Source organism: Sclerotinia sclerotiorum, genomic scaffold (genome assembly GCF_000146945.2).
Source record: "Sclerotinia sclerotiorum 1980 UF-70 scaffold_11 genomic scaffold, whole genome shotgun sequence".
Taxonomy (NCBI): domain Eukaryota; kingdom Fungi; phylum Ascomycota; class Leotiomycetes; order Helotiales; family Sclerotiniaceae; genus Sclerotinia; species Sclerotinia sclerotiorum.
The window spans coordinates 468,133-482,186 of record NW_001820825.1 but is presented as its reverse complement, the minus strand read 5'-3'; the positions used below and the strand labels follow the sequence as shown (position 1 = coordinate 482,186).

The 14,054-nt window shown below is 43.6% G+C and overlaps 8 protein-coding genes across 8 annotated transcripts; 2 read left to right on the top strand and 6 right to left on the bottom strand.

Moving 5' to 3' along the window:
- Positions 1-96: 96 nt before the first annotated feature.
- SS1G_08305 (predicted protein) lies at positions 97-1,241 on the bottom strand (the record flags this gene model as incomplete). Its single annotated transcript, XM_001590515.1, has 3 exons — positions 97-171; positions 421-655; positions 1,198-1,241. 3 exons carry the CDS (start codon positions 1,239-1,241, stop codon positions 97-99), a joined length of 354 nt encoding a protein of 117 aa, XP_001590565.1.
- Positions 1,242-1,650: 409 nt separating this feature from the next.
- On the top strand, positions 1,651-2,010 carry SS1G_08304 (predicted protein; the record flags this gene model as incomplete). The annotated part of the gene is made up of 2 exons (XM_001590514.1): positions 1,651-1,840; positions 1,937-2,010. 2 exons carry the CDS (start codon positions 1,651-1,653, stop codon positions 2,008-2,010), a joined length of 264 nt encoding a protein of 87 aa, XP_001590564.1.
- A 57-nt stretch (positions 2,011-2,067) lies between these two features.
- On the bottom strand, positions 2,068-2,270 carry SS1G_08303 (predicted protein; the record flags this gene model as incomplete). The annotated part of the gene is made up of 2 exons (XM_001590513.1): positions 2,068-2,124; positions 2,163-2,270. The coding sequence occupies 2 exons, from the start codon at positions 2,268-2,270 to the stop codon at positions 2,068-2,070; spliced, it is 165 nt and encodes a 54-aa protein (XP_001590563.1).
- Positions 2,271-2,539: 269 nt separating this feature from the next.
- SS1G_08302 (hypothetical protein) lies at positions 2,540-4,273 on the bottom strand (the record flags this gene model as incomplete). The annotated part of the gene is made up of 2 exons (XM_001590512.1): positions 2,540-2,635; positions 2,690-4,273. 2 exons carry the CDS (start codon positions 4,271-4,273, stop codon positions 2,540-2,542), a joined length of 1,680 nt encoding a protein of 559 aa, XP_001590562.1.
- A 1,069-nt stretch (positions 4,274-5,342) lies between these two features.
- On the bottom strand, positions 5,343-6,081 carry SS1G_08301 (hypothetical protein; the record flags this gene model as incomplete). The annotated part of the gene is made up of 2 exons (XM_001590511.1): positions 5,343-5,622; positions 5,696-6,081. 2 exons carry the CDS (start codon positions 6,079-6,081, stop codon positions 5,343-5,345), a joined length of 666 nt encoding a protein of 221 aa, XP_001590561.1.
- A 1,028-nt stretch (positions 6,082-7,109) lies between these two features.
- SS1G_08300 (predicted protein) lies at positions 7,110-7,477 on the bottom strand (the record flags this gene model as incomplete). Its single annotated transcript, XM_001590510.1, has 2 exons — positions 7,110-7,308; positions 7,404-7,477. 2 exons carry the CDS (start codon positions 7,475-7,477, stop codon positions 7,110-7,112), a joined length of 273 nt encoding a protein of 90 aa, XP_001590560.1.
- Positions 7,478-8,051: 574 nt separating this feature from the next.
- On the bottom strand, positions 8,052-11,334 carry SS1G_08299 (hypothetical protein; the record flags this gene model as incomplete). Its single annotated transcript, XM_001590509.1, has 3 exons — positions 8,052-10,133; positions 10,211-10,241; positions 10,385-11,334. 3 exons carry the CDS (start codon positions 11,332-11,334, stop codon positions 8,052-8,054), a joined length of 3,063 nt encoding a protein of 1,020 aa, XP_001590559.1.
- A 293-nt stretch (positions 11,335-11,627) lies between these two features.
- On the top strand, positions 11,628-13,085 carry SS1G_08298 (hypothetical protein; the record flags this gene model as incomplete). The annotated part of the gene is made up of 3 exons (XM_001590508.1): positions 11,628-11,677; positions 11,749-12,045; positions 12,125-13,085. 3 exons carry the CDS (start codon positions 11,628-11,630, stop codon positions 13,083-13,085), a joined length of 1,308 nt encoding a protein of 435 aa, XP_001590558.1.
- Between the last annotated feature and the right edge of the window lie 969 nt (positions 13,086-14,054).

The window sequence follows — 14,054 nt, the reverse complement described above, 5'->3', positions numbered from 1 at the left end:
TGAGGTTGTAGAAATGACAAGTCCAAATCCGCTATTATAACTGTGAGTCCAGTGATGGTTGACTGTTGTATGCCAATAATGTTTCCTCTTCCATTTCTAAGACTCTGCCATTCGTGAGAGATTGTCATCGCCATCAGCAGAAATACCATCATACATCTCCTTCATTTCGGTCTAACCAGCATTATCACCACAAGCGCCACGCCATAAAATGACAACTACCACCACCCCGCAACAGGAGTTGTGATTCTCCAACTGACTCTTATAACCACAGTTGTAGAGGGGGAGAGTTAGGACGAGGAGGAAGATTGTTACTCGGATAAGAGACCATCGAACTAAGGATAGAGTAAGGTTGACACTCCCTACTATGCCCCACTGGCTCAGAGCACAATGCCGCATCTCTATCATCTTAAACATCCTCACCACAAACACCACAATCTGAATTTCCATCCTCTTTACCACAATACCACGGATACCACAAACTGAACTCCCATCCTCCTCGCCATCCTCACCACAAGCACTATAAACACCATAAACTGAACTCCCATCCTCTTGACCACAAACACCACCAAAGGCACCAAACACCTTGTTTATAACTCCCTCCTTTGTACAATAGAAAACTAGAAACGCCTCAAACACCTTGTTTATAACTTCCCTCCTTTACACGATGAAAAACCAGAAACACCACAAACAATATACATCAAATTCCCATCTCTCTTTGCGGTCCTGGAGACCTTGTTTATAACTCCCCTCCTTTTTTGGAGGTTACTTTTTTTTGTAATCTCCCCCCAAAATCTTTTGAAATAAGGAGTTCTCAAATTAAATTTTCTGTTTGAGGCACGAAGAGAAACTAGTAGATCACTCACTTCAGGTTTTGCTTTTCGAGTGTCAACAGATGGTGGAAACTTCTCTCTCCGCTCTGCCTCTCTCCGCCTTGCCCTCCCCCCCCGCTCTACCTCTCTCTGACATCCCCGCGGCGTCACCTGGGTTTTATCCATCCACCCGAGCAGCCAGTGCTTCCGCTGAACACTAGCAGCTATCTCTGACTGCAGCTTTAGCAGCATTATAGAAGTCTGAACTCATTTTGCCAAAAGCCCCGCTCAGCCTAGGCGCCAGCGGCGAAGCCACCAAACCCGAGCAAACTAGTCAAAAGTCAGCTTATACTTTATTAAATGACGAGAAAGAAAGGTAACACCATACGTCTTCAGAATCTCCCCGGTCTTTCTTTTCCATGATCCAGTCATTTTCTATCCAAAATTGATACAGTGTGTATGAGGAGAGGAAAATTTCAAGTTGAAGAAATTGCAATTTAGTCATAAACAGAAGTGTCACTAATTGCTCAAAACAGCAGTTGCGGCCACCCATGAAACAACCCCAACATATTCAGTATGTACTTGCCATATCCATCTCAAAGCATAGGTACTTGCAGCTCCAATGACGTACAAAATACCAGGTAATCAATCGCACGTTCATTTAATTACCTGTACAGGCTATTTTATCCATCGCGTGAGACCAAAGAGAGTAGTCCTGAAGTTCGCAGCCCTTTAAGGTTACCTTGATCCCTTAGATATATTAAATCCCTTACCAAACAGACAAAATGCCATACTCTGAAATATGTTCACCGCAGAATGTGAGAGAAAAACTCTAGTAATCATGTCTCTTCCTTCATCAAACCAAGCGAGGCTAGGGGTGCGCTGGGAAAGAACATCTCCAGCTCCTTGCCAGGCTACTCGTCCGCTACACGAAGCCAAATACGAAAAGTTGGAAGTTCCTCATTGCGCATCCGTGCTGGTATTTAAAGCGTGGCATAACTATACATATACATTTCTCACAAGTTATAAATGTAAGACTTATGATTGATTGCCTTGCCAGATCTTGGTGCAAAGAGAAACGTGCGGAAGTACCGAGTACAATGTGTTTACACTTATTGTAATCTTAGTTCGATGCTTCCTTTGCCACGCAGTTGAATTCACGCAGGAAGTTTCCGCTCGCCTGATACAAAAGCTGTTGTGAAGGCAAGAATGAAAAATATGGTTTTTGGATATGATTATCGTTTTTCCTACTTTAGTGCTAAACCTTATCCAATGGACAGAGTATAAAAGGAAGAGCAACACGAGCAGCCGCTTCCTATTCTAGAACTCAAGCCTTAGTATTAGCTATCTTACTGGCTTTGCCTGCCTAATGGCTTCTATTCTATACATCTCGTAACCAAGTTCGAGTATTTTATCTAACCAATTACCCATCACTGCGAAGTGAGAGCTGCAAATTGCCATCGTAGGCTTTATACCGACTCATTTCCCATCTATTATGTTTTTTGTCCTGCCAAAACTACTGGAACATTCACGTCACTGCTTTGACAGGGAGCTGAGCAAATGTGCCCACGGCCTCCTCACCAAAATCTCTTCGCCACCTCTCTTGATTATCCATACTGACTTTGATAACCGCAGATATGTCAAAACCAATCGAAAACTTGGCGGGATGATTAATGACCGGGACGTGATGCACTCCCCGTTAGTATGGGAAGACGTTGGAAATTACTCATTCATTGAAAAGTCGTCCCATCATCTGTCCCACTAAGTCTTTCTCTCATTCTGGAAAGCAAATCCGCGACCAGAAAAGGTTTCGACATAACAAAATTCTGTAGCACCTATCAGCAAAATATTTCAACTCAGATCATCATTTAAAGACTCACAATCCCGTTGTGCAATGCTAATTGGACCTGCTCTTCTCGGGCATTAGCAGTAATGGCAATAATTTCGAGATGTCTTACAATCTTTCCAGATTGTTGCAAAGCTCTAATCTCACGACTACAGGTGAGGCCGTCCATCACCGGCATTTCCCAATCCATGAGTATGATATCCAGACCTTTTGCATCTTTCACTGGCTCATGCCAGCAGGAACACTGTCTTAATATTTCTAGAGCCTCTAACCCATGATTGGCCACGTATACCACGCATCCGGCTCTTACTAATTGCCTTTTCAATAGTCTCTGGTTGACAAGGTTATCTTCGACTAATAGAACTTGCATTGCTTTCGATTTATCGTAAGAAGATCCTCCGGACGATGCAGGAGTCAAATCTGGCCGCGTCTCTTTCGGTGGTTCAATACTACGCCGTGCTTTGACATAAAATCCGAAAGTACTTCCCCGGCCTAATTTTGAAGATAGACCGATCCTCCCGCCTTGCTTCTCGGCAAGTTGTTGAGAAATGAATAAGCCTAAACCAGATCCGCCATACTTTATAGAGGTTTTCGCATTGGCTTGTTCGAAACGCGTAAAGAGACGAGGAATTTCTTCGGCATGCATGCCAACTCCCGTATCGGTGACTGCGCATGTAAGGAACACTTGTTCTCCGGAGCCCCATTCAGGATTGAGGGTCAAGTCTTCGAATTTGCTACCACAAGGTACCCAGTAAAAGTCCTTATCGAAATTCTTCTCCGGTTCAGTCAGCGTGGCACCATAAGTGATGGTGATATTCCTTTTCGCTTCCCCTTGGGTGAACTTGATCGCGTTAGTCAACAAATTTATCAATATTTGGGTGACACGCGAAGAGTCAAATACGACCCAGTCAATATTAGTTGAGGCGAAAGAAGGTTGAGCTAGTGTTTTGATTGAAATTTCGTGAGACAATAAATCCGCTTCGAACATTTTGGCGACTTGCTGCCCAAAAAGATCCGCCGGGCGAGCAGGACGTGGTGATATGGACAGCAGCATATATTTGAGTTTTGAAAGTGTTAGGACATCATCCACAATGCGTTTTTGATGACTAGCGCACATGGCTATGGTATTTGCCGCTTCAACATTGCTTTTCAAAATTTCAGCGGCATCTATATGTGATGCATCCTTGTAGGAATTTGCGATCATATCAGCACACTGGAATATAGCAGAAAGTGGGTTCCGCATCTCGTGAGAGACAATGTCAATGAATTCTTCTTGTTGACGTTTTGCCGCCCGTGCTTCCGCGGCATTTCTTGCTTCTGATGCTTCCGCCCATTTGAGTTCAGAAATATCCGTGGAGCAAACCATAATCGATTGCACCTTACCATTAACGACATATGGAAATGCCAGCGATAACATACAGGCGTGATCAGGTACCCCATTTGGTGGCACAAACATACGCTTGAGCCGCGACGTAACCTCAATACGGGGTGCACCTTCATGAAGTTGTTGCCAATACCGTAAAATTTGACTCCTATCCTCATCAAGCACGGTATCCAAGAAGGAAAAATTATATGGCACAGTCTCAGGGCCTGGATGACCGGTAATTTGATAAAACATGTCGTTCGCCCAGAGAATTTTCCCCTCGGTCGACACTTGTAACATACCTACCGGAGCATTCTGCGCCATGTATCTAATTTGTCTCTCACTTTCGGCCAGTTCCTTCTCTAGACGGTCGGCTCTTTGCTTTGTTCCTCAGCGCTAGCCAAAGCAGATGCAATCGACGGTGTTCTGGAGGCGATGAATTTCATAAACTCATTATAGTCTTTGTCAATCGGCCGACGTGAGTTCGCGCCAACTATGAGATAACCAAAGACACGATCACCACTCGAGATTGGAAGTATACTAAAATCTTTTGATGGTTCATGAATTCCAGTCAACTCATCCTTATGGCCGTGCCATTCAACACCGGTAAACTTTTCGTCGACAGAATGAGTTGAGATCTCATTGCCAGTCTCACACAACAGTGGGAAGAGTGCAAGGCAGCTGCTGAGCTCTGCTTTCTCCACAGCAAGTGGATGGTGAGCAGGGAAACCAATTTGATCCCGCAAATAAACTGTAGACCCAGAGGAACTTTGTTCGTCAACCTGGTACAGCATCGCCATGGGAATGTCTAGCGGGTTAGACCTTAAATGAGGCATTATGTGACTAGCAAGCGTTCCTGGTTGCAACCCCGAGGGAATTTCTAACGAACTCAACATTGAAAGTCTTCTCTCGTTAAGCTTTTGAGTAGTAACTTCAACTGCATCCAGACTTCAGTAATTTGCACATGGCGGAGAGGATTCGGGGGAGAAATAATGGAAAACGCTGAATCCAAAATTGAAAGAGCCAGGACACACGAAATGAATCGCATACTAAACCCGAAATATATTGAAGTACCTTCTTCAATATCTAAGCTAAGATCCGTCATCTAAATAGCCTCTTGAGCTTAGATACCTCAGAACGCTCTTCAAATTTTCAATCCAGATTTGACAATCCATTTATCCATCAGACTTAGATGCCTTGAAAGATGCTTTAGCATGCGATTCATTCCGCTCTCAAGGCGAAAGAATTTTTTGGTGGTGAGAGAAGTGGGGACTGAAATCAAAAACAGAATTGGGCTTGGAAGACAGTGAAATTTGAGGAACAATTACGAACCTACAGAATTGTAAAAGCCTCCAACTGCTCCATCTTCGCATCGAACGGGATTGAAGCTTCCAGTAAAGTACGACTCCTCTTTGTAACCACTCCTTTCTACCATTAAAGGTATCTCATTGACGTCCGCCGCAACCTTGCTAGTCTCTGCATAGATGAAAACGCCTCTTATGTCGTTCCAGATCTCTGGGAAGGCCACTTCAAAAGGTTTGCCCATCAGTGTTGGATGGGTTTTGCCGGTTATAGTGATAAAATGTTCGTTGTATATAGCCACCCTATGCTTTCCCCTAGCGTGATATTGTCAGAGCGTCCAATTTTGGGTAGAGAAGATTCGTCGTTGCATCATACCAGTATAAACACGCGGGTCTCGAATCCGAAAATGTCGTAAAAGTGTGAAGTCGAAGCGCAAGTCCCCATGATTCCAATGGGCCAAGAGGAGTTGCAGCCCAATCTGTGCTTCTGAAGAATTGTGCATGTTGGGAGTCGGGGAGATCTAGAGTCCAATCTGCTGTCTTTGAGATTGGTGACTGGTTTATGACCGAGTATGAGCCTGATTGCGCAGCAGATGCGGTTGCTGTGTGCGAGGAGTGAGACGAGTGCGAATTTGTAGAATCGGGCATGGAACTCTGGTCCATATCTGCGATATGAATGTCCTGAATGCGAACATCAACGTTTGGATTGTCGTGAATGGTTGACTTGACACTCCCCTTACTCTTGCTGTCTGAGACCACCATGGTCAGGGAAATGACCAGGCTCAACGTTGAAGATCCTTCATGCCTTTAATCTTTCCGATGTCTGATAGCTTCAATGAATTGCCGAATTCGTAAATTTGGATTTTGTTATGAAATATTTCGAGGCGAATTTTGTTGTATTATTAAATGGGGTCTTCGTCTTCACGCTGTAGGCTATCGGATAGGCTTGATAGGGATCCGGTAGCGCGTAAAATTGCATTTAATAGCGCCATTTCCGCCCGGAACAATATAATTAGTGGAAGGTTACGCGCCTGACGTCAATGTGCTGGTTTATTTATGGGTATTAATCTTTATGTCTGAAGGGTCGCAGAGAGTGGAGCACAACATTATGAAAATGTAAGACTTAACTCCGAGTCGAGTGATCGGAAGCGAAAATAATGAGTAATAGCAGTCGGGTGATCTACCAAGTACGGAGTACCTGCCTAGTAGTATTGTAAGATCTTAGATACGGAGTAGGTAAGATAATCTTACATTCGTCTACAGAATTTTACGGAGTGCAAGTACTGTCATGATGATCTTCCCATACTAGTAGGTATCTATTGAGATTGTTCCAAAGAGGATATAATCTATTCATCATCTAGACAATACCGAGCTGGAGAAACTACATTCTGAGTGCAAGGATGGCAGTAAGGATAAGCATGACTCGAGCAGGCCCTGAGCAACCATTTCCAAAACATCTGTCGCATCTGATAACATCCATGCGGTACACCATACACTCAAAGCTACTTACTACCGCGCCGGTGGCTGCTTCCCATGGCAGCGGTGCTCACCTTCAGCAGTTTTCAAGATACTGTTGGGTTTTCTCCTCGGGAGTGTATGGTCGTACAAACTCAAATGGCTTTGCTATTATTGAGATTTTTCGTTTGCCAATCAAGACTGTGAGAAGCCAGGATTGAAATCGATAGGGAGAGGGTGTAAATCACTAGAGTGGAACGGCGAAAAAGCAAAGTATTCAATAGTCCATACTTGTCAAAGCAGATCTAGCTTATAAGCTAACAAGATCCGAAAATCTACAGATCTTCAAGAATGTTTTGGTTATTTGAATAGATCCAGTCTCTCCCAAGAGCTTCAAATCCTTCAAACGAATTTAAAATCGATAACCCCTCAGGTTGTACTACCAGGGAAGGTAACGTATACATATCATGCTTACCTTCGTACTTGCGTGTGTCAGGTGCAGTCTTTGTAGTAAGCAAAGATCCGTTTATGGATCTAGGATTTGGTGGACACTTCATATGTTAGGATATATGACGGGCACATTGGATGGAAGATCGATGAGCTCTACTTGGGATAAGATTGTAACTTACCTGCGCAGCAAAAGACCCACCTGTCGCAGAGCAGAGTGATAATCGCAGCACAGAATGATATCATAAGCAGCCATCAAGAAGCAGAATATCACATTCGGTCATACAACCAAACCCCTAATTTAACCTATTATAATAATGGATCTAAATTTCCGGAAAACTCAAACCCCCAACTAGAAAAATTTGACATGCATGTCTTGCATGCCGCATGCTCCGTATTCTATGTCTCAGCTAACATAGCACCATTTGCATCATAACAGGCTATAACAACAGCCTAGGTATCCATGTAAGATCTTGCAACCGACATTTGTAAATCTTCCAACAGACGTTTACTAATCGCAGAAATGTTGGTTGTAGGACTGTGAAGACATAGGAACATATATTCTATTATCACCACTCCAGATCCATCCTAGCAGTGCTAGTTCAAGATTTGCCTCTTGTGTCGTGTTGGAATTTTTCGACTTAACCAAACTTTCCTTGACTCCCAAATAACGGTATATTGACTATTTACGCGTCTTTATAAAGTCAAATCATTGATGAAAAATGAATGAATTGGTATCTAATATAACAGTACTCCAAAATAACTCCATCGCTAGATACTCCTCCAACACCATGCTAACTTAAAATTCCTTAACCCCAATCATCCACCACTTAATCAATAGGCTGTTGTTTAAACAAACTCTTCCCGGCCAACCACTTCCTGTAAGCCTTATACCTCTTCTTCTGTCCATCCTCTTCGAGCACCGTCAATGGATTTTCCGCTACCCTCAAAAAGCTCCTATACTCCTCAATCTCCTCATGATCTTCTTCCCTACCCCAACCTCCGTTGATTCTACCGTTATATCCTCCTTGTCCAGAACCACTATCCCAGCCTACACCTCTGACCCATTCCTCATATTCTTCTACGCCTTCGATGTCATGATCGTCATCTCCTACAACTAGTGATAGTAGTTGCGGATACTCGACGTAGCGCTCGTAATCTTCTTCTTCGCCTAGATTAACGCTTGGATTGAGGGACTCGCTGACGACCTGAGTGAATGTCCATTGAGCAGCCTTAGTTTTATCTAATGTTGTCATCTTTTTCTTGTCTAATCCCCCTATATTCCTGCTCAAGTTTACATTTGAAGAGCTATTATTCAAACCAGAACTATAGTTATGAAACGAGTCTTCTGTTGAATGTGATTGCGAATGAGAGGATGTCTCTTTCATGATACCAGGCGGGTTTTGATGATAATTTTGCAATGTTGGTTTGTGATATGATTCATTGTCAGAAAGAGGATGGGACTCATGAATTGGCTGAAGCCATTTTTGAAGACCGATGCGTTTCGTACCCATAGCACCAGATTTAATCGATGAATCATCCGGCACCTCATCCTCAGCGATTACTTCCTTGCTTTCTGGAAAAGAGACTTCTTTTTTCTTGCCTTTTGTACTCGGTGATACATGCTGAATGGGCTGTTCTTCTACATGGGCTGTAGCATCAGCGCGAACTTTAAATGGCGAGGGGTCGTAACCGATGCGTGACTCGTCACGATGCTGGGTGCGGGGCATAAGGCGGGCGGAGGAGGACATTTTGCCTGGGTAGGTGAAGATTTTAACAATAGAAGAGATGGAGAGTGGTTTATAATATTCGATCCAATAGTCATCAAAGTAGGTGAGAGGTTTGTTCGCCAGGGTGCCTTGTGGATCGGAATATGGCGGTAGAGTTTTCTTTTCAAGAAAGGAGGGAGTGTACCAGTTTATATAACTTCGGCGGGTACGTGGGGACCAAACACGCGGATCGGTGTGGTGGAGATGATAGTCGGTTGCTAAATCCCATAGCATAGGCTGCCCATGTTCGTAGACATAATTACCGAGGAAAAGATTGTAGGCCTCTTGTCTTTGACCATCAAGAAAGGAGTTATTATAGTATCTTCGGAAACTTTCTACCATATCTCGAGATTGACTGGTCCATTGATTAATCTTTCGGTAAGTTTCCATAGTGTTGACTAGCTGTGAGCCTCCATATTGAATTGCAATAGTATCACCATGTCCGTGATACATGGTTGTAAAGAGATTGATTGCATCAGTGTCATAGTTGATTGAAGGTTCACTGATAACGCCTAGCGCATGGAGTTGATGACCAAGAGCTCTTTTGCCGATGACGAATTGAGCAGCATTAGTTCTGTCCAAGCAATCTATACAATTCGTCCTAGCAACGCCGTTTTGCACCGTTGGTATTGTTGTTTTACCATCTCCATTGTGGAAAATCCCAGTGCGAGTGACAACTTCATTACCCATACTCTCAAGCGTACCAATCACATCCTGGTCTCGACTCTTCGAAGCTCGACTCATATCCCATGGTTTGTGGATAATTTTCTTGTCTGCCGGAAGAAACTGGTTTAAATAATTGATTGCATCTGTGAATTCGTATAATAGCTTTGACTCTCTGGGAGTCCTTTCTTTAGATTTCACCAAATTCAATACAAAGACAGGAGCTCCATATCTTTCAAACAGGTTATCAAAGTGTAGCGCAGCTGCACTGTAGAACGGGTCGACCAGATTCAGCTCAATAGGGGGTTTGGGTGTCACACCGTTGTTATCCTGAGTCCAGTGTAGTGGGATACTTCCACGATGCTGCACGTAAGAAGTGTAATTGGGACTAGCATAAAGCTTCGGCCCAGGAGCATGTAATGAAGTCGTCGTGTTCTCCGAGACAATCTGCTCAGTCTCGACATCATTTGCAACGTATCCCTGTAAGGATCAGCACATTGTCCGAAGCAAATAAATCGGGCCACAATACCATATCATTAGCACCACGTTTCAAAAACCGAGCACCAGCAAAGTACCTTGAACGTCTTGCTATAATAGTGATGTAAACAATCCGTCCCCATACTGGTAAAGCTGCTTGTGCAAGGTATCCGTGGATGACAGGTACACACCAGTCATAAGTATTCTTCAAGACATTTTCTGCAGGCTTGAGTAGGTGGCTGTTCCAAACGAACATAGAATTGTAATCTTTGGGATGAGGAGAGGGTTCTCCTGCAGCTAGAGCAGCTCGCTCTGTCATAATATTGTGTTGCAAAGTCCTCGTGATATCATAGGAATAACTGAAATAGAAAGACTTGTTCAAGTCAAGTCCGTTTAAAATACTTAGAAACCTAGACTCCTCGGTATTACGAGTATCTGATGACTTGAACCTAGAATTGGTGGAGGTAGTCAGTGGTATAAGCTCTGTAGCCTCGATAGTGTATACGAAATGGCCACCGATCATAGCAGTTTGGTTCCTCTTGGTGATCATATGCATATAATAGCAACCGGTGAATCGGATAAATCCAAGTATACCCCAAACAGCGCTCTTCAGTTTCATACCTCCCGAAATCTTGTTGCCATCATCAATAGCATTAAGTAACTGGGTCATTTCCTTCTTCGTGTAAACGATCTCATCTTCAGTGATATTCAAAGTCCCTATCTCTGCCGTACGATCGATCTTCAAAATTCGGAATCGAGAGTCGAGAATATCCGCTCCAACAACATAATACCTGGTAGCTGTCTCATACAACGAGAACTTCTGCATGGTGCAAACACCCAAATCTCCCACCTTCTCGTATCCCGCTCCTTTATTTCTTTTCAGGTCAGAGTTTGGACTCAAGGTTCTCAAGAAGGGTTTGCAGACTGAAGTGTCTTCATCTGTGCCATAGCCACCGATAGAATCTCTTCTTGAGCCCTCCTCGCTGGGCGCTATGCTATACGGCAGAGTTGGTAATCGTGGTACATCTTGTTCGTTCCTTTCTACGTCTCTAAATTCTGAAGTCAAGGGAGAGGTCATTGCAGATGTTGATTGTGAGATGGTAGAGGTAACTGTGCTTTCATCGTCGAAATGAACATGCCCATCATTGAGATCAGCGGGGCCCGGTGAGTGCCCTCGTGCGGGACCATCTGCTTGGTCCGCCATATTGACCTGGCAGTTGCTATCACCGTAAATTCATCATTTTAGCTGGAATTAGTTATGAAACTTCGAAAAATCCTCGTTTCTTTCTTGTTTGTTGGAGTTAGACTTCGAGGTTGCACATTTAAGACAGGCATCTAAGGAAACAAATAAACAAGGATATTTTATTGTCGTCACCTCACAGTCGTGACTGATAAGGATTTGCGATAAGTCAACAACCTTCCACAGCAACAATCGCAAAATCTACTCCGTACATAATCATCGCAGCTTCATGCAAATAAAGGCACCTTTGGCTCACCATGAGTGAGCTATTCAACTATCTCCTCAACAATGAGCCTCAATTCCGTCGGTAAGCCCTCAATTCCCACGATGCTCCCTTGATCCTCCAGCAAAAAGTATATTAAACTAACAATCATCTAGAGCGCGTCTTGCAGCCTTGTACTCGGACTTCCGTCAACAACAGACTCTGAATCCGGATGGTTACCAAGCAAATATTGAAGCATGGCGGAAGGCATTGGCAAATGCGGCACGAGCAGGAGTCATGCCAACTCAAGGGTCGAGTCCTGATTTACTGATTTTAAGAGCCGACGATGAACTAGTTGGGCGCATTGGATACGAACGAATGGGGAAGACCCCTATCTCTGGGAGCAGTTGTACAGGACGCTATCGCGAAGAAAGAGTTAATGCCCTTGAAGGAGTTTATGGATGCAAGCGACAGTATTTATACGACATCGTGGACTATAAAGCCTTGGGATATCGTAGCATGGGGATTTAAACAGTTCGGCGTATCATTCAGAGGGAATAAATTGCCGGGAGGAAAATTGGTCATTCTTGGGAATGTTGAAGAAGCTGCAAAAGTATTTGCAGGAAAGAGTATATCAAAGACAGGGCGAGTGGGAAGGATATATTCCAGAAGGATGTTCAAGGAGGAGTTTGGCAATGTACTGGGGGAGCACACTCTTTCAGAAGTCGATATGGATGCTTTCCTGATATTTCTCGCAAGGGATAAGAAGATAATAGCCTATGATGGCGAAACTATCAAGCTGAAAGCGCCGACAGACTCCAAGAGTCTAACCATTACTCAAGAGGATATCTCAATAGCATCGTTGAAATCCTTGATCGCAGACCTTGAGATTCAAACAAAGCTGTTCACTGATAGAGTTGAGACCATGGATCGCGCAGCCAAAGAAGCTGTTGCAAAGAAGAACCGCGTATCGGCACTAGCAGCTTTGAGGTCGAAGAAAAGTGCCGAAACCACTCTTGCGAATCGTCACGCTACGCTATCACAATTAGAAGAGGTACTTTCCAAGATAGAGCAAGCTGCTGATCAAGTGGATCTTGTAAGAATCATGGAATCGAGTACGAAGGTACTATCAAGTCTCAATAAGGAGGTCGGTGGCGTGGAAAGAGTAGATGATGTAGTTGATCAATTGAGGGAGCAAATGGGACAAGTTGATGAGGTCGGAAATATTATTGCTGAGCCGGCACAGAATAATGTGGATGAAGCTGAGGTGGATGATGAACTGGAGGCTATGGAGAGAGAAGAAGTGAGGAAGACCGAGGAGAAAGAACGTTTAATCGAAGAAGGAAAAGAGAGGAAGGAGGCTGCAGAAACAAAACGCAAGTTGGATGAATTGGAGGAATTGGAACGAAAGGCAAGAGAAGCGAGGAAGGAAGAAGAAGTTGTTGTTGAAGAGAGCACACAAGGTATACGACGGATGTCTCTAGAGCCAGAGCCAGTACCTGAGCACGCTTGAGGTATTTGTAATATTTTTCCTGTAGATCGGGTTTTTTGAATAGCATATTAGGATTTATGAAGTACTCTTCCAAAGTTGAGATCAATTTTGTTTCCTAATGTGTGAGTTAAACCCCGGAGGCCTATTTCCTCCAAGTGGACCCAAATGCTGCGCTCAAGATAGGTTATAGACGATGAAAATTGATTGACTGTAGAGCTATCCTAATTTAAGGTGTTAGTTTATTTTCCGCAAGGTTTTTAGCCTCATTTTCACATAACTCCATGGTGAGCTTGGACCCTCCGGAATGGAAAATAGCAACAGATTGACAAAGTTGTGCAGGTCACGGGAAGTGTCAAGCTGGGAAGCCGTTCTTCTCTCGTGTCACTGAGATTGAATGGTATATCAAAAGCTTGGGAATGATGATCATAACCTCCTTCAGTCGTGAGTGTGAGTCTTCAAAGCAAAAGGTAACAGAAGTTTTCCCAGATATCCCGAATCTTCTTTTGTATGAGAAATACCGGGCTTATATTTAAATTATCTATCGACTACGCAGGGAGATATGAGCTTAACATTAGATCTGTTCCACGGGCCTTCGAGTTTTACATCATTCAAAGATTCGTAGTAGATAACCTTGCATATATTCTCACCACAAAATAATCATGTTGATTCCTACAAGAAATATCTGTCTCCAGCCGGTGTCATCTCAAATGCTGCCAAAATCTCTCAAAAATATAACAAATACGGTGTTCACCCAGGCTGCATATGAGAAACCCCTCCATATTGACATGTTTGGCATTAAACCATTTCGAAATATAACCCCAAGCCTGGGGACTTCGTCAGATAAAATGTGAACGTGACAGTAAAGCTGGGCAGTCCATGGTGGACAGTTGATGGCCCCGGTGAGCTTTACATTCTTGATAATCACGTACATATATGCATGATTTAACTCATTTAAAGTTTCTCTGAGCCAAGCACAAGTCAACTTCATTC